This window comes from Acinonyx jubatus, chromosome D4 (genome assembly GCF_027475565.1).
Source record: "Acinonyx jubatus isolate Ajub_Pintada_27869175 chromosome D4, VMU_Ajub_asm_v1.0, whole genome shotgun sequence".
NCBI lineage: Eukaryota > Metazoa > Chordata > Mammalia > Carnivora > Felidae > Acinonyx > Acinonyx jubatus.
The window spans coordinates 88,775,371-88,794,699 of NC_069391.1; the positions used below are offsets into that span (position 1 = coordinate 88,775,371).

Here is a 19,329-nt window from a genome sequence, read left to right on the forward strand (position 1 = left end):
TCATATTACATAGAAGTAAGCCTTAGAAAAATGTCAAGGATGTGGCAAATCAAAACGACTGTCAGCCGCGAGCTTGCTGGAGGCCAGGGGGCCAATCCTATGGACAGATGGGAAGTAATAGTAACCGGATACCCAAAACTCCGGCCCTACCTTCCTCTCCCAAACTGATGCTTCTTGTGCCTGGCTCCTACTCTGCTCCTGGTGCACATCTTTTACTGAAAAAGAGAAAGGAACAAAAGGGAATTAAATTTCATTGGGCGCCTTAACATTTAGGGAGAGACTGTGCAAACGGTGATTAAGAACATGGGGATCGGAGTCAGATACATCAAGGTTCAAATTCTGGCTTTGTGACATACTAGCAGCAGAGTTTGATTAAGTAACTTGATCTCAGTGCCCTCATCTGCAAAATGGGGGTAATAATACCAACTTCAAAGTTGTCTGGACATTAAGTAAAATAACGTATCTAAATGTCTGAAGTGGACTAAAAAGGAAGCTGGTAAGTGGTAGTTAATAGTATCTAATCTCTTCTCATTTCCTCATGCCAAAGATTTTGTATGCTGATTTCATCAAGCCTATAAAACATGGGCACAATCCCTCCCATTTTACAGATGAAGAAATTGGAGTTAAAGAACTCGTGAGTGGAAACAGATATCATACTAGCTGCATTACAAATGGAGAAATGGAAGCACAGAGTCTTTAAGTAACTTGTGAAGCAATTATTGAGATCGGATCCAAAGCCGAGTGCGTCTGACTTGACATGTTGTAATGGTCATGGTGATATCTGTTATTTGCATCAGCTTTGAAGAACCAATCCTCACAGACTGGGACATGCTTACGACTGCTTTCAGTAAGAACCAGAGTCACAACTGTTCAGGAAGGAGCTAGAGTCTCTATGTTGCCTTCTATACCTTATGCCCTGCTCACCACAGTATAGGTGCCATCTGTCACCACACAACCCTCCTCCAGAACCAGCGACTATTATTCCCTACGCTGTGCAGTGTGGTAATTTCTGTGTGTAACATTCCTGGTTCTACAATAAAATCTTCTAGACGATCACTGTAATTAGATTCAATTATTGGGGCAAAAGAGAGATTACATAGCTCTTTAAAGCAACCAAACAGTCGTTCTCATCTACTTGCTTCTTTTTTTTTTTTCTTTTTAATTTTTTTTCAACGTTTTTTATTTATTTTTGGGACAGAGAGAGACAGAGCATGAACGGGGGAGGGGCAGAGAGAGAGGGAGACACAGAATCGGAAGCAGGCTCCAGGCTCCGAGCCATCAGCCCAGAGCCCGACGCGGGGCTCGAACTCACGAACCGCGAGATTGTGACCTGGCTGAAGTCGGACGCTTAACCGACTGCGCCACCCAGGCGCCCCTCTACTTGCTTCTTTTTAAACAATTTTTTAATGTTTGTTTATTTTTGAGACAGAGAGAGAGAACATGCGTGAGTGGGAGAGGGGCAGAGAGAGGGAGACGGAAACTGAAGCAGGCTCCAGGCTCTGAGCTGTCAGCACAGAGCCTGACGCGGGGCTCGAACCCACAAACTGCGAGATCATGACCTGAGCTGAGGTTGGACACTTAACCGACTGAGCCATCCAGGTGCCCCTACTTGCTTCTTTTCTTTAATAATATTTTATTTAGCATCATAGCACTCAATTAAAATTTTTTTTATCTGTCTTTTAAAAAATGTGATGTTAGTTTCAGGTGTAAAACCTAGTTATTTGGCAATTATATGAATCACAAAAGATCACCACAGTAAGTGTAGTTACCATCTGTTGCTATACAATGTTACTACAGTATTACTGACTATTATCCCTGCCCAGCACTTTCTGTGACTTATCTGTTTTACAACTGGAAGTTTGTATGAGGTTGTATTACTTTAAAGTTTATTTATTTATTTACTTTGAGAGAGAGCAAGAGCAGGGGAGGGGCAGAGAGACAGGGAGAGAGAGAATTCCAAGCAGGCTCCACGTGGTCAGTGCAGAGCCTGACGCAGGACTCGATCTCAGCAGGAGAGATCACCATCTGAGCTGATATCAAGAGTCAGACGCTCAACCGACTGAGCCACCCAGGCGCCCCAAGATTATATTATTTTAAATAGCATTATGTCAGGTGTTCTGGAACACCTGTATTTGAATTTATAATCTGTTGATGAGCCAACATAAAGATATCAAAGTAATTAGCTTCTAATAAAAGTGTACAACAATTTAGATTGTACAGTAATTCGAACAGCTGAGCTATAAATAAAATTTCTGAGTTTCTCAGCACCAAAGTGAACATGAGTATCAGAAAAGGGGAAAGAAGAACTTCTTATCACTTAGGATTTTTTATGCTTACCAAAAGTACTGTCAGATATACATTTAAAAATCATACATAACTTTTACACACACATGAAAAATCACTTAAATAAATTGATCAAGGTATTCCTGAAAAAAACCCCAAAAACAAGGAAAGGAAAGGGGAAAGATATAAGAAGCAGCAAAGTTTTTCCTTGTACTCTGCTTCAAGAGAAATTTCAGAAGTGGCACTTTACGGAAGGTAGAATAAAAGGTGCCCTTAACAGCAGCCGCACAGCAGATGCACTCATGGGACCCAGCTGGCTTTTTCTTTCCACTTTGGACAGAGCTGAAGGTATAACGTGGAAGGTTTTGCTCAGGATCCAAACGTGTGGTCGACCTACGGCAGAAATGTGCGTGGCAGTGGGAATATGCTCATAGCAGGATACTTTTCAAACAGTCCTCCTAAGCACACCTTGTCTTGGCTGAGATCTGAGAGAAACCAGGCAGGAGAACATTTCAAACTCCTCTGATGAACACCTACACAAGGAATTGACATTCTGCGTTTGAGGCCGAGGGGAGAGCCATATGCTCTCAGTCCCGCCTCAGCAGAGGGTTTGGCTTGAGCCCATTTTGTCAAGACCACGGTGCCTTACCAGGACTCTGGACTCCGGGCAGGCCAGTCCACCTGCTGTTCCCACCCCCTTCTTGAACTCCGCGCAGCATGCCCTGAGGATGTTCACGGGCACGTTTAACGGATGACCTGTGCCTCTTACATACATGGGTAAACGGGAGTCCGGCGCAGAGCTGCTACCCAGCCAGCCAAACGGGAGCTCAAACATTTCAGCTCACCTTTGCAGCTAAGCTGGGACCCCAGAGCGTATGCCGGGGAGAGCGTGGAGTTCTTATGGAACACGGTCTCCTAAACCGTTCCACAGCCTGGGAAAACTACTTCTTCCTGCGTTTGCTGGATGAGCCTTTACCGCGCGCGCCAGCCTGGGGAGGCCGGGGCCACAGGCTCCCGGAACGCTCCGTCATCCGGTCTGGGCGGGGCGAGGCGGTGAGGAGGCGGGGCCTAGGGCGCGGACGGGCACCGGAGAGAGGCTTCGGGGGGCGGGACGTGGGCGTGCCCGGCGTGCGCGCGGCGCCGAGCGCGCGGCGGGGGCGGGGCGGCAGCCGCGGGCCCACGCCGTAAACATACAAGATGGCGGCGGCGGCGGCGGCGGCGCCTGGGGCCTTGGGCGCCTTGCAGGCCGGCCGCGCTCGCTTGGTGGCCGCTTGCTGTGCGCGGCTCGGCCCCGGGTGGAGGCTGCCCGGCTCCTTGACGGGCCCGCGGGTCGGCCCGGCGATGTGGGCCCGGGGCTGGGCGCCCGTGGCCGGGGGCTCAGCCCCGCGGAGGGGCTACAGCTCTGAGGTGAAGACGGAGGACGAGCTGCGGGTGCGGTACCTGGAGGAGGAGAACCGAGGTGAGGGGCGCGGCGCTGGCGGCCGCGGGTCCTGGGAAGGGGTCGCAAGGTCAAGCGTCCGGGCTGACGTCAGTGTCTGTTGCGCGGCCCCGGCCGAGACCCTTCCCCTCCCCCACCCCAGTTTTGCACCCAGGTAGTGCTTTCAGTGCCTAAAGGTGTGCTACGGAGCAGCTTACCTGTAAAAGTGGCCCCACTCAGCGCCGAAGACAGAAATGCAGCTTGCGCCCTCATCTCTAGACGAGCCAAGGTCAATAAACCGGGTGTGTGATATTTGCTTCCAGGTTTTGTGCTGGCTGTGTAATCTGTCAACTCAGATATCGGGGGTGGAGGTGGTGGCGGGGGGTGGGGGGCGGGGAGAGTTTCAGGAGCTGCAGTGAGAATGCACTTCATTCTGAAGAATCTCACGTGTAGAGCTGTTCAGCCGCAGCAGTTTCTCCCCTAGTTTGTTTTAGAAAGTTAGTTTGGGGGACTGGATTCCGATTCCCTTAAACAATTTTCGGGCATGTTTTTGTGTTCGGGGTACCGCGCTAAGCCCTGGGGACCCAGTTGTGGGTGGTAACTGGTCTTGCCCTTGAGCTACCTGCGGCGGAGTGGACAGATGCATTGGCCATACAATACCGGGGGGGGGGGGGGGGGGGCGGGGAAGGGCTGGGAAGGACGGAACTGTCTGCCTGAGCTCGGTTCCTTTCCCTTGCCCACTTGGGTCGCGAAAGGTGGAATAGCGGCTTGCCAGAGGACCAGTCATTTATTTCGACGTGTAGTTACCGAGCACCTATCATCTGTTAAGCAGACGTGCAAAAGGAGTTAAGTCATGATTGCTGTTAGTATCTTCCAGCAGAGTGAGGGAGATACTGCTGACCCGAAGGCTTTGCTGACTTTGAATTTGGGGAGAGCTGAAGGGCTGGAATACCCCCAAGAGGCTTGTGATCAGTAATGTTTGGGGATTGGAGGACTTGACAGGGGGGATTCTGAGCATCGAGTTAGGGTTTTCCAGATGAACTGGGTTCCCAGCCATGCCTTACTAGGCAATAGAATTTGGGAGTAGTGCGGGTTCTTAGGCAAACTCTCTCTGTGCCTCAACTTTCATGTGCTTGTAATAGGAAAAATAATACCAACGTTGTATGGTGGCTGCGAAGATTCGATTAGGATGCTAATACAGATTGCCTACTAAGTGTCTAGCTCACAGTGGATGCTCATGGTGGAGTATGATGAGTTATTTCATTTGTTGTTTCTTACTCCAGTGACCAGAGCACGTTCAAACACGTGGAATTGAACGTGTTGTGCTTTTTTTGGGGGAAATAACGTAGGGCACGTGGGGCCGTAGTGTAAGGACAGGCAGAATATTGAGAAATTCGGCTGGAAAGTAGATTGGGGCTGGGACGATTAGAGCGTTTTTGGGTAAGTTTTTGGGTCTTACTGGCATTTCAGTTATGTTAGGTGTACCTGCAGTACATTAGATACAGAGGTTGTCCGTTCCGCCAGTAAGGTGCGCCCAGTTCTGTATGGTCTGTGTGATGGGGGAGCATGAGGCAGACGGAGGGGCAAAGCCCAAGGTAGCACCCCCCCTGTCCCCACCCCGGGTGGGATCTGTGTGATACTCCTTGGACACTCCCAGCTACCCAAGAACGAAGGGAAGGGGTTTAAGTGCTTGCCATGGTGATGTGGGAAACTAAGGCAAATGAAAAATGAAATTCCCTTACTGCCTATGGCCCATTGACAAGTCCTTGAAACCAGCAGAGTGACCTCCCTCTACCCTTTGCTAGGGGCAAAAGAGAACCTTAGCTTAACATTATCCCAACCTCGGGGATCCTGTAAGTCTACTTCCTTTATCTCAACTGCCCCAAGATGTATGCTGGCAATCATACTCCCAGCCTATACCCCCCCGCCCCATATAGGTTCATGACCGAAAGGTCTCATGACGGAGGTTTTATTGAATAGTAATAAATGGCGTTTCCCTAGCAACAGCTAGCCCCTCAAGGTCCTGGAAACCTTGCTTCCAAAATTCTTGAAGAGACTTACTCTATCCCTGACCCCCTCCCAACCTGAGGGTGTATAATGAGTTACCCATCAGGACCCCAGTGCAGCTCTTCTTGCCCATGGGTTCTGTCCCCATGCTTTAATAAAATCACCTTTTTGCACCAAAGATGTCTTCAAGAATTCTTTCTTGGCTGTCATCTCTGGACTCCACAAACCCCCATCACCCCAAAACTTCATCATATATGACTTAAATGAATGCAAGTTGAAAGTAAACTTTCACAAAATGACTGGAAAGTCCTTAAGTTAGGATCATTTGGATTAAGGAGAAGAATTCAAAGCATATGAGACAATTCAAGAGGTTCAGATGTTTACAGTTACCCAAAGTGTAAAGATTCACTATGAGGAAATCGTGGCTTAAGAAAATGGACCCCCTTCCTTCGAAAGTTGGCAGGGATGACCGCTCAGGCTTGGCTAACATGATAAATGCTGTGCTTTACTGGTGAACGAGCAGTAAGCAGTGCAAAGAAAAACATGAGGTCAAGGAATCCTCAGGTCGAGGAGTCTCCCGATGCCTTTGCTTCTCTTGGAGGCTCTCAGCAGCCTCTCACACGAGGAGCCGCAAATTGTCCTTTGCCCTCTTGAGGCTGGTGGCGGGGAGTGAGTGCAGAATATGTGAGCTATATTAGCACTCCTCTGCTGTCTGGGTTCTATGTTTGTTGGGGGAGTGCGGTTATATAATCACGATTCCTTAGCAGTGATTTCTTGTACTGTTGTCCGGGGCACCAGGAGTTCTAGAACATCAGTCCTCGCCCTGGTCTACGAAGGCATCTCCTTAGGCCGGCTCCTGCCAGTCATTCTCCTTCCCAGTTTATTGTTCACACTGGTGCCTGGGGTTCCTGTTTTCTAGGCCAAGGATGACTGCTCTGCTCCATTAGAGACTTCTAGTGGCTCCCAGTTGCCTGCAGGCTCCTCTCCAGTCTGCCTTTAGCTGAGTCTAAGCTTTGACTTTTCCCGCTCTTTTCTTTCTGCTTTTGCATGCACCTCCTGGAATGAAATAACTTCTCTCTTCCCCTTTCTAAACTTCTCCCAGTCTGGCAAGCTTCTACTCATAATTGTGACCCATTTCAAGTTTTTTTTTTAATGTTTATTTTTGAGAGACAGAGAGAGACAGAGACAGACAGAGACAGACAGCGGGAGCAGGGGAAGGGTAGAGAGAGAGGGACACACAGAATCCGAAGCAGGCTCCAGGCTCTGAGCTGTCAGCACAGAGCCCGATGTGGGGCTTGAACACAAGAACGGTAATACCATGACCTGAGCCCAAGTCGGACGCTTAACCGACTGAGCCACCCAGGGGCCCCCATTGTGACCCATTTCAGAGATTATCTTTGTGAACTGCGTTGGAAAAACTTCTGGCAGAAATAGAACAAATAAGCAACTGTGTCATGCAAGGCGTCCTTGATGCCTGCTCCTTGCTTACTGTTCGTATCCAGGTTATCAAGACTTCCTGAGTGTCTTTGAAACCTTTCCACTTTCCTCCACGTGCTTCCTTACCAACACGGCTCTTGTCCGAGGCAGCACCGTCTCCCAGGCGGACTGTCGCTGGGGTCGGCTGGCTGGTCTTCCTACATCTACTTACTTTTCATTTTCAGCAGATTGATTTCTGTCATGTATTTTTCTCATGTTTTTAACAACATATTTTCATACGTTTTATGGCATGGGAATTATGTTGGTAAACACGTATATTAAGATGTGTATATTTTTAAATCTTTACTGACCCATAGTCCCATACCACAAAATTCAGAGTGTACAGTTAATTTCAGTGTGTGTAGAGAGTTGTGCAAACATCCCCACAATCCAATTTTGCAACATTTTTATCAGTCCAGAGAGAAGCCCTGTTTTCTTTAGCCACCACTCTCCATTCTCATACCCTGTCTCCCCCCAGAATAGGACTCATTTGTCTATTTTCTCTCTCAGTAGCTTTGTGTATGTTGGGCATTTCATATGAGGAAATAATTTATGGTTTTTTGTGGATTTTTCCACTGAGCATTGTTTTCAAGGTGCATCCCTGCGGTAGCATGTATCGGTACCGCATCTCTTTTTATGGTTCGATGACATTCCATTTTTTGGGTAGATCAGACCACAATTTGTTTATTCATCATTCATACACATTTCGGTTGTTTCCACTTTTGGGGTATTGTGGACAACGTTGCTTAGAAAATTCATGTACAGTTTTGTGGACGTTTCATTTCCATAAGTTGGAATTGCTGGGTTCTCTGGTAATTCCGTGATTAGCATATGGATGAACTAGCAGACTTTTCCAGCGTGGCTGCGGCATTTCGCATTCCCACCAGCAAGGCCTCAGGACTCCCCTTTCTGTACATCCTGGTCAATACTTGTGGTCATTGTGCTTTTTGATTGTAGTCCTCCTGGTGCATTGGAAGTGATATTTCCTTGTGGCTTTGTTTTGGAGTTCCCTAATGGTGCATGATGTTGCATATCTTTTCATGTGTTTTTTGGCCACGTGTGTATCTTCTTTACAGAAACATCTCAAATCTTTGCCCATTTTTTTTTTAACCTGGGTTTTTTGTCTTTTTATTGTTGAATTGTAAGAGTTTTTAATATATTATGGATACAAGTCCCTTATCAGATAAATGATTCGTAAAAAAATTGTTTTTTTTCACTTAAAAAAATGTTTTATTTCTGAGAGAGAGAGAAAGAGAAAGAGAGAGTGTGCGCAGGGGAGGGGCAGAGAGAGAGAGGGAGACACAGATCTGAAGCAGGCTTCTGGCTCTGAGCTGTCAGCACAGAGCCCAATGCGGGGCTGGAACTCAGGAACTGTGAGATCATGACCTGAGCTGAAGTCGGACGCTTAACCGACGGAGCCACCCAGGTGCCACCATTTTTTTCACTTTTTAATGGTATATTTGGAAGGAGCTAGGTTTGTATGTGGTTTATCGGAGATATTCTTTCTGTCACTGGTTTTCAGTACTTTGTATATTACATGTCCTGTAATTACAAACAATAGCTAAATTATTGAAGTTTACAAAACTTCTAAAGTAAAAATATATGCACATGGTGGTAAAATTAAACAATGAAAGCACCGTGGGAGGGTACCACCCCTTTGTTTTCAAGACAGAAACCATTTCTTGCATTCTTGCTGTGAATGGTAATCTTATCCACCGTCCTTATTTTTTATTCCATCGAATGGATATGCCACATTTTGTTTCTACTTTTTAGATATGAAGAATGCTGCTGAACACCAGTGTATAGCCATTTGTTTGAACATATGTGCTCCTTTCTCTTGGGTGGATACCTAGGAGTAGAATCAACGGGCCGTGTGTCGTTTTTGGAGGATCTGCCACGCGGTTTCCCACAGCAGCTGCACCATTTTCAGGTGTCACCAGCAGTGCCCCAGGGGTCCTGTTTCCCCACACCCTCGCCAGCACTTGTTTCCACGGTTTTCCATCGTGGCCGACCTGCTGGCGGTGAAGCGATGCCTCGTTGTGGTTTTGATTTGCTTTTCCCTAATGACAAATGATGTTGCTTGTTGGGTGTTTGTGTATCTCCATTAGAAATCCTCATTTAAACCTTTTGCCCATTCGTTTATCTTTTTGTGGTAGGTAGTAAAAATTGTTTTATAATCTGGATATTAACCCCGTGTCAGATGTATGATCTGCCAATATTTTCTATTCTGCGCGTTTTTTTTTTCACTGTTTCTTGATAGTTTTGATGAATTATGATTTATCTGTTCTGTTGCTTGTGGTTTTGTTGTCCTATTTAAGACACTGTTGCCTGGCCCAAGGTCCTGAAGATGTGGAACTGTGTTTCCTTCTGAGAGAGTCACAGTTTTAGCTCTCACACTATGTCTCAGATCTGTTTTGAGATAATTTTTACACATGGTGTAAGGACAGGGTCCAATTTCATTCTTTTGCGGGCTAATACCTAGTTGTCCCACTGCTATTTGTTGAAAAGACTGTTCTTTTAGCATTGCCTTTTCCACAAGCCAGGTGACCATAAGCGTAGGTGTTTTTTTGTGGACTCGGTTCAATTCCGTTGGTCTGTATGTCTGTTCTCACGCCAGTAGCACACTGGTGTTTTTGTTTTTGGTTTTGTTTTGGTTTTTTTCTGTAGCTTTGTAGTAAGTTTTGAAATTAGGAAGTGTCCTGATTAAGTCCTTCAACTAAGACTTCAAACTTAGTTTTTCTTTTTCAAGATTGTTTTGACTCTTTGGGGTTAATTCCAATTCCATTTTCCTCTTTCCAATTCCATTTGATTGGTTTTGTATATTTTTTCAAATTATTGATATGTACAAAAATTCATATACAGAGGGAAGGACGTGACCTTGTGTAGTTCAGATATGTAATTGGAAAGAAAATGTACTATTTCTCAAGTTTTTAAAATTCTGAAGGTTTCAATATTTACATCTGTCCCTAATTCCGTGTGTGTAATTTTGTATTCTTTTACTTACAGGGGCTCCTTAAATTTTATAAACTTCAGGCCCTGCCAACCCTGGATTCCACCTGGTCACAGTTTCAAGATGCTCCTTTACATTTTCCAAATGTCTTCTAAGAGGTTTTTCATCCCATTGAGGTCTGCTGTTGTGAACAAACTGGTATTAGTGCTTTGGCCAGGCAGTTAATAGGGACGATATTTTTTAGGAGTATCTGTTAAAATTAAGAATGCACACCTAGACTTTCTATTTCTTGATGCTTGTCAGAAATACTTACACACCTGTGGAAAGGAAACCTTGAAGAATGTTTATTGCAGCATTGTAGGATTTAGGAAAATTCAGGATTGTAGGACTTAGGACGGTTTAGGAATGGTTTGTTTTATTTTATTGCTTTTCTTTTTTTAAGGAAAATTCAGGAACAGTTTAAATGCTCATCAAATGAAACTAATGGAAATTCATTTCACAGAATGTTATTCATTAAAAAGAATATCTTGATAAAGTTCTTTATGGCTGAATTAAGATAAAGGAAATATGTGTGACCCATTTATGTAGATCAGTACCAGCCGAAGATACTCTCCAATCTCATTTATGTTCAATATCAACCATGACCAAAGCCGTAGCACACCACTCTTTATTTCTGTATGGAAATACATTTTCTAGAAGCTTCCATATCAACAGATCATGGTAATACTCTACTGCATCAAAGCGTGTTAGGAGGAACAATAATCATTGAATGCTTACGTTGTAAACTTTACGTCTGTTTTATCACTGATGCTCACTCACACCAGTCCCACAGAGTTGGGAACCATTCGTATCTCAACAGAGTAAGAAACTGAAGGTCAGGGGGGTTAGTTAAGTAACTTGCCCAAGGTCACACAGCTAGTAAGCATTGGCCTGGGAGTTCAGCGCTAGCAACCAGACCTCAGAGCCTGCGTTCTTAGCCTCTGTGTACCCTTAGAGTTGATACCTACGTGGATATCTCAAAGGCACGTCAGATTCACTTGAATTCAAAACCAAATTCGTGAACTCTTGTCCTTTCCACCCTCACCTTGGTTCTTGTTTTTTTATGGTTCTGTCTTGAAATGTCGTCTGTCATCCAACAGCTGAAGTGAAAACCTCGTAGACGCTCCTAACACGTTCCGGTGTGGTCAGTTCTCAGTCCGGTCAATCACTAACTCACTGAAATTCTACTTCTTGAACCCTCTTGCTTCCTGTCCTGACTCTGTTGACCTCAGCTAAACCTGTTCTCTCTTGGCTGGACTGCAGCCCCCGTATCTTAACGGTTCTGGTTAGAAGTTACTGGAGCACCATTTACAGCATGTAAAGCATTTCGAATTGTACATTTTTTATCGTTTGTCGTCCCTTCCTAGACTCGAGTTCCCTGAGGGCTGAGCACCGTAATGTGTATTCGACACAGCTGAATAAATGACGTGTCTAGTCTTACCAGTGGGTTTTGTTTGTGAGGAAGCGGAAGCTTGAACGCTGTAGCCGCGTCCTTCATTCAGCTGTGGAGGTGGTTGGCGGTCTAGCTTCCCCGAGGCCCAGTTTCTTCCTTCTCTCCAGTAGGATGAAAGTAGTGTCCACCTCTTGGGTTGTGTGGGCATCACGTGACTCGATAAACATAAGGCCCTGGGAACAGTGTCAGCAAGTGCTCAGTTAGTGACAGCTCTTGTCCTTGAGTGGGGGGCCTACCCGAGGTCAGTCCGGGGTTTAATGCAGAGCCTGCCCCACATCCAGGTTCTTTCTGATTTTCTCCATGCTGAGAGCATTTGGAATTCTTGAAAATTTATTCTGTGAGTGAAGTTTATCTTTGCACTTTCTTTGCAAAGTAGGTTTGCATAGTGTCTTGCATAGAGAAGACATGTGTGTACATGTTGTTGTCTTCAGTGTAACTTAGTAACAAATAAGGGTCGTACCCCCCCCCACCCCCGCCCCCAAAGAGGTGGAAGGCATTCCTGTTACACAGGGAACCTTTGTGCTCACTCAGGGGACAGGTAAGGTCAAGTACAGGCTCTGTAGGGCTCTGAACGCAAATGTTTCGGAAGCAAATAAAGGATTTTAAGCAGGGGGTGGATTCTATGCATAATTGTTCTTGGGAAATTGATCAGACTGAAGCAGTTGGAATGGGAGGCTGGTCTGAGTCAGGAACCTCAGGAGGGAGAGCGCAACTTCCTGGGGAGTGAACTCTGCTTTTCTAGACTGAGGCTGAATCACTGGTTGGACTTGTGAGTGGACGCGCCTTCAGGTTGAGTGTGGAGGACAGAGTCAGGAGAGAAACCTGGGATGGAGATACTGAGGACGGGATGACAGACAGCGTGAGTGAAGATACTGACGAGCCGAAAAGCTGATCTGCAGGGCCTGCCTGTGATAAGGGTTTGTCAGCTGTTTCTTCTGCATGTACTTGAAGGTGATGAAACCATATTTTAGACAGTGTTCTGTAGTGGAGGATTCTTCTCACCCATGAGCGAATTTAGTACAGTGTGCGGATTATCTTGGTGGTGCTTAGGAAGGGATGAATTGAAAGCATCACGATGTTGTAAAGTTCTCCTCTAACAGGCAGAAGAGGTGGGCATTGATTACTAGACTGATTTTACAGGTTACGTACATCTACCACAGTCTTCAAAAATGTGCTTATCTTGAAAAGGAGGGTAAACACAAAAATCAGGAGGAAGCTCTTGGTGTGACCCTCAAGGAAGGGGCAGATTTCCTAAGTCCCAAGTCCACTAGCTGTGTGTGTGTGGGAGTCTGTGCCCTGCGAGTTCACTAACTCCGGTGTGCCTTTTTTTCTTGACTAGGAATTGTGGTGCTTGGAATAAACAGAGCTTATGCCAAAAACTCATTCAGTAAAAATCTGGTAAAAATGGTGAGTGTAAACATTAAACTGTCTGCTTCTAATATTAAGATGCAGTGTTGACGTCAACCTGAAAGTGATTTTTCCTCTTTGTTTCTCCTTGCCCTCCCTGTATCTGTTTAGCTCTCAAAAGCTGTGGATGCTTTGAAATCTGATAAGAAAGTACGGACCATAATAGTCAGGAGCGAAGTTCCAGGGATATTCTGTGCTGGTATGTAAATAAATCTTATTATGAAATTGACTTTCCCTCAGTGATCACTTGTTTTCCTTTAAAAAGTGTCCTGTGATTTGAGTCGCATTACCGACAATTTCTTTGTTTTTACTGTTTTACAAGAGAAAAAATGCTTTGTCTGTATTAGTTGAGAAACTTTGGCAACATGTTGATTGTTGGGGAAGTTGAAAACATAATTTGAGCCATTAAAGTATTTATAATAATGCATGGTGCTTATGAAAGATCAGCTGGGAGGGAAAAGTTGTCTCCTCCCTACAACCATGTGCCCTGTATTTGTTGGTCAAAAAATGCTTTGAGTAGCAGAAGCCACCTCAGTAAAGAGTGTTAAATGTAGACATGTGCTTTGAAGGGTGTTTGAAGTAGCATCTACTTAAGTATGTGTCCACGGATTGTATTTTTAAATTGGCATCCACCGCAGCAAAAGGTATGATGAATTTTTCCCCCGGGTTGTACTGTATTACCAACAGCTAAAGACTAAGTCGTCCTGCATTTTTCGTGTTTGTAATTATTTCTACGCCCTGAGATTGAATGAATCTTTTCCAATTAGTAAAACTGGTAAAAGCTGCAGACGATTAAGGCAAATGCTGATAACATGCAGTATCATCGTCGTTTACCAACAAGCAGATGAACGTAGAAGTTGGCTGAAGCATAAACATTTTTTTTTTCCAGTAAAAATAGAAATGAGATAATCCCCTGCAGATAATTAAGCATTTGAGGGAATGACCTACAGTGCTTCATTCATTCAGCAAGTACCAAACCCGTCGAGTACCCCCAGCACGATGCTGGGAACACAACACTACTTAAGACAACAAGTTTCGGGAGGTGGCTTTGTTGTGGCCAGTGCTCATCAGTTTCGTTCTTAAGAGTCCTCAGGCGTTCGGGCTTCAGCCTCTGTGGCTTCCACCTTAAAGTACTGCAGAACTTTGTGGTATTGAGGAAACATTCCGTGTAAATGAGTTCTGTTGTGGCTTTCGGTGGAACGTGGGACACCTGACAACGTTAGTTTGACCGCACTTGGGTAGTGGCGGGGGTGGGAGGGGGATCGTTTTCCCGAGCTGCCTGGGTGAGGGCCTGGGTGAGGGCCTTCTAGCCATCTTCACCCCGTCACCGCAGGGAGCGCTGTCTGCTGCCAGGGAGGGGAGGGCGGGGGGAAGCTGGCCTCCCCCCCCCCCGCCCCCCACCGCGGTGGCCGCTGCGCCAGAGCTGCTTGTTTTCATGAGGGCTTCGCGTACAATCAACCAAATGTGGAGGACTCGCCCTGAGACAGTTAGGACCCTTGTTATCTGTGAGTCTAGGACCGGGTGAATATGTGTCCAGGTGACTGAGGCTCACACGTGGCGATGGCCGTCCCCACACTTAGGACCTCTGAGGGCTGCTGGGGCCTCGTTGGGAAGAGGGACGCAGAGCGGTCTGGGGGCCTCCGAGGAAGGCGCAGTGGTAGGAACGTTTGAGTGGTGACAGTGACACTGTGAAGGCAGGAGGGAAGTGGTGTTACCGTCTCCTGGTAATGGGCCTGGCCACTGTAACACTGTGACTGCTGGTAGATTTCTTCGTATTTTACCTGTTCCTTTGCTGCCCATTTGTTTTGCTTCACGTCATTAATATTCTTTGGAAAAGGCTTAACGTTTAGTACAGTTTGCAGCTCTTTTTTTATAGGTCGACTTTTTGGGGACGTACAAAATCATATACCAAATGCTTCTTACCAGATTAACAAGTTAGCCTTGAATACTGTTTTTTTAAGCGTTAATCAGATTTATTTTCTTTGCTGTATGTGCTTTGTGACTTTTGCATGATCAAGATAATCTTCTATATATTTTAACTCATGAGATTTGTCACTCTGTTTTTTTAAGTTTATTTTGAGAGAGCAAGCGAGTGTGCAGGGAAGGGGAAGAGGGAGAGGGATGGAGAGAGAGAGAATCTCACGCAGGCTCTGGGCTGTCCGTGCAGAGCCTGATGCGGGGCTCTGTCTCATGAACCATGAGATCATGACCTGAGCTGGAATCGAGTTGGACACTTAACCAACCGAGACACCCAGTCGCCCCTGTTACTGTATTTTGTTAAAAAAAAAACAAAAAAACAAAAAAAAAACACCCAAAAACCAATGTTGGAATTGTAGGAGAAATTGGGGCAAGTCATTTATTTTAGTAACTCAGTGTATATAGTGGAGCCATTCGTTCAGATTTCTCTGAAAGGTTTTTTTCCCTACATATATTTGAGAGATAGGTCTGTCATTATTAATATGTTATGTCATTATGGTAATGATATGTCATTATTAATATGGACGATAATTATAAGTCCCGATAAGTAAAATGTTTTTGCATAGTTAAAATGAATGCTTAAATTTATCCTGGTTTTATCACCAATATAAAAGTCTGAATTTAGTCAGGCCTCATTTATTATTGTTGAAGAATACAGACTTTCAAAAATGAGAGGTTTAATTTCTGTTCTGGAGTAGTAACATTCTAAAACAAAATGCTTGAAAACAGTGTCCTCGTTTACTGATTATTCTCTTAGCCCCCCCCCCCCCCCCCGCCTTGCCACCCAGTCCCTCTGTCTCCCTCCCCTTTTTCCCCCTTGGAGGTTTCTGTTCTCTTCTCCATCCATCTGTATCCCAGGGGCATGTGTTTGTTTCCCAAAACCTAAGGCTTATGAAGTGGTCTTGCCTCCCATTTCTTGAGGACAGGAACTCCTTTTTTTTCTTCTTTGAAGGTCATCGTTGTGCTCGGGGAATTGGGCCAGAAGGGGGACTCAGTGTGTACTTGCTGACATTAACCTTCTCCCCGTGAGTCAGGGGCCGCTGGATGGTGTGCGGCTTCCTGAGTTGTCTTCCACCGCCCCCTGTGCCCTGATCGTGTCTCTGGCCCCTGACTTCTGCTCATTCTTTTTACGTCCTTTTCCTAATACGCCAGAAAGCAGATGAGTAAGCACCATGAAAGCAATCCCTAGGTGCCCTGGAGGTTGGATGGAGTGATTTCTGACTTCCCCTTTAAATAGACTGTTTTAAACTCAATAACCGTATTTCGTTTACATTCCAATTTTTAAAATAAAGTTTTATTAAAAAAAAAATAGGCGGTAAGTCAAAATGCATACAAAATGTATGAAATGTATACAAAGAGAGAAATCCCACCCTTACCCCCTGCTCATTCTTCTCCTAATAAAAATATGAATTTTTATTAGATTCTTTTCAATCCTTCCAGTATTTCACTGTACAGATGCAGGCAGATACGCACACTGATACAAGGAGGCACTATTTAAAGTGATCTGGGGACTGTGGTAGCCCGTGGGAAGCGTGTGTTGAGAGAGGGAGCGGCGTGTGTAGGATGTCAGGCCGTTAGACTGGAGCTGTGCACGCGGCTCTGGTGAGATGGTGGCCTAGGAGCCCTGTGTTCTTGTCGCCACCGCCACGCTGTCTGTAAAATAATGATCTTACGGTAGCGAGTTGTATCAAGCAAATAAATATATATAAAGTAAGTAATTTTGGAAAAAGAAATCACCAGGTATGTTAGTATGTTTTGGTTTTGGCTCCTGAAATTGTGCCATTAACTGAGTTTCTGAATTATTGTTACAACAATAACAGTACTGTTACTGGAAAATTTTTAGAATAAGAGGACTTTACAGAACAAGTTAGATGTCTTCATTGTACAGAATCCCTGTGAGGTTAAGGGCCTGGTTGAAGGTGGTGGCTCAGCTGGAACTACTCCTGACCCCTAGGGCAGGTGGTGGTTGGTGTTTTGACCATACCAGTGACTTCTAATCCTTTGGAGCATGAGGTCTCTCTTTTAAATTCTGAACATTTCGCGTACACAGGCATCATAGTGGTGCTACGTTGATTGAGAAGTTCTGTGATGTCAGAATGCCACTCTGGGTTTAGCAGTGTTTTTAAGTGAATCTTCTGTTGTTCACAATGACATCTAGATAGAGGAAAAAGTGTAATTATCTTGGCTGTGCATGCTGTTTCCGGTACATACGTGTTTTCAGATACCATGCCATATCCTCAGCACGACTCCAGCTTGGGAATCACTGAAGCATACGCTTCCTTGTGGGTTAGACACCCCGCTTCTGGGTTCACAGCTCGCCCGTTCTTCTCTTAGAATACTGAGACCTGTCATCTTGATAGTCCCAAGTTCACGTGAAGCCCGGGCTGTGTAGATTAGATCAGAGATCAGCCAAACTGTGTGCTGTCTTCCCTGCACAGTCTACATATTATTTGTTCATTTAAAATGAAAAAAAATATTTTTTAATGTTTTTATTTTATTTTTGAGAGAGAGAGAGCGAGCGTGGGAGGGGCGGAGGGAGAGGGAGACACAGAATTGGAAGCAGGCTCCAGGCTCTGAGCTGTCAGCGCAGAGCCCGACGCGGGGCTCCAACCTGTGAACCACGAGATCATGACCTGAGCCGAAGTTGGACGCCTAACTGACCTAGCCACTCAGGCACCCCGTTCATTTAAAATGTTTATCTTACACACATACGTTTCTTACACACATACACGCACAAAGGAAAGCGGAAATACTTCTGTTTCACAATTTTGATATATTGCCTCTAATGAAATTGTGAAAAAGTTCTTTGAGTACGGAAGTTGATGTGAATATGTAATCCTCGCCATTTATCTTTGTTCTGGTGTTCTAACACTAGGTACTAAAGGACATGTGTATTGGTTTTACCATCAAATTTTTGAAATGAGATTTTATGAGAAATTACTGAGAATAAGGATTTAAGGATTCTTTTTTCCTTTGAAATTACTAAAATAGATTATAACAATTCTTGGTAATTGATCTTGTATGTAGAACTCTAAATTGAGTGTTTCGCTGAATTATACATACTAGTGTGGGATTTTTTTTTTTAAAGTAAAGGTAGTTTTGCTTCTGCTTTTGAATTCTACTAAATTATGATTTGACTACAAACTTCTCACTAAAACTGTCAACATGCTTTATTGAATGTTGTGCGTATTGTTCAAGCGGAGACAGTTGTCATGTGGGGCCTCTGACCAGTGAAGTTCTCTGTTTGATCCTGTTTCAGAATATCAGGCTAAGTTGTATTTATGTGCTTAAATGTCAGTCCCCTAGGAAGTTTGATAAATAAAGTAAAAGGGTAGATGCCCACAGATTCCTAATAGTGTAGCATAGGGTTCTGTTGTTATCTAGCAGTTTTTTTGAATTAAAATAATCTATTTTATTGAGATAGGGAATTACTTGCAATAAAGTGCCAATTCTAGGGGCCCCTGGCTGGCTCATTCAGTGGAACGTGTGACTCTTGATCTTGGGATTGTGAGTTTGAGCCCCACTTTGGACGTCGAGATTACTTACATAAAATAAAAACTTCAAAAAAAAAAAAGTTCTGATTCTAAGTATATAGTTGCTGAGTGTTGGCAGATATTTAGACCATGGTCATAGTATGGTCTCTTGAGGATGTTCATCACTTAAAAATCTTCCTTGTGCCCGTTTGTTGTTAGTGTCTTCCCCAACTCTGACCCCTTCGACCCCTCTTTCCCTTGCTCTTCTGATAGTTTTGCCTCTTCTCAAATGTCTTCTGGGGCACCCGGCTTGGCTCAGTAGGAAGAGCATTTGACTCTTGACCTCAGGGTCATGAGTTCAGCCTCATGCTGGGTGTAGACATTTAAGTTTTAATGAAACTTAAAAAAAAAAACCCCAAACAGTGTCTCCTAAATGGAGTCCTACTCTAGGTGATGGTTGCTTTTGGTTTCCTCACTTAGCATAATGCTTTGAGGTTCACTGTGTGATGTATTGCAGTAGTCTTGTTTCAGTGCGGCGTGTTCATTGTATGTGCTGAGTGATCCGTTGTATGCATAGCCCACGGTTTATCTACTTGTGGGTTTTTCCAGTAGTTTGGCTTTTGTAAGTACTGCTTCTGTGAACATTCACATACAAGTCTTTTTATGGGAACAGTTTTTATTTCTCTTGGATAAATACTTGGGAGTAGAATTACTGGGTTTTTATACCTGTGTTTCACTTTGTGAGAAACTGCCAACTGTCTCCTAGTTCATACCTGTGTTTCATTTTGTAAGAAACTGCCAACTGTCTCCTAGAGTGACTGCCACTTTGCATTCCCACCAGTAATGT

At 44.7% G+C, this 19,329-nt stretch overlaps 1 protein-coding gene and 1 long non-coding RNA gene across 12 annotated transcripts in view; one reads left to right on the plus strand and one right to left on the minus strand.

The window, feature by feature from the left end:
- Positions 1–3,536, minus strand: part of LOC113594265 (uncharacterized) — a 48,849-nt gene extending 45,313 nt beyond the window's left edge. For both annotated transcript variants that reach the window (XR_003414619.2, XR_003414620.2), the window contains exons 1-2: positions 3,129–3,536; positions 151–215 (exon numbers count right to left, since the gene is read on the minus strand). This is a non-coding gene — a long non-coding RNA (uncharacterized LOC113594265). The remainder of the gene's footprint in view (positions 1–150; positions 216–3,128) is intronic.
- AUH (AU RNA binding methylglutaconyl-CoA hydratase) overlaps positions 3,434–19,329 on the plus strand; it is a 353,019-nt gene continuing 337,123 nt past the window's right edge. For 2 of the 10 annotated variants that reach the window (XM_027041182.2, XM_027041183.2), the window contains exons 1-3: positions 3,443–3,742; positions 12,965–13,032; positions 13,144–13,231. In XM_027041182.2, the coding sequence (XP_026896983.1) occupies positions 3,481–3,742; positions 12,965–13,032; positions 13,144–13,231 (418 nt within the window). In that variant the 5' untranslated portion in view covers positions 3,443–3,480. Of the gene's footprint in view, positions 3,743–3,815; positions 4,003–12,964; positions 13,033–13,143; positions 13,232–19,329 lie in introns of those variants that run through there. The other 8 variants (XM_027041185.2, XM_027041184.2, XM_027041181.2 and 5 more) reach the window with 8 other exon arrangements.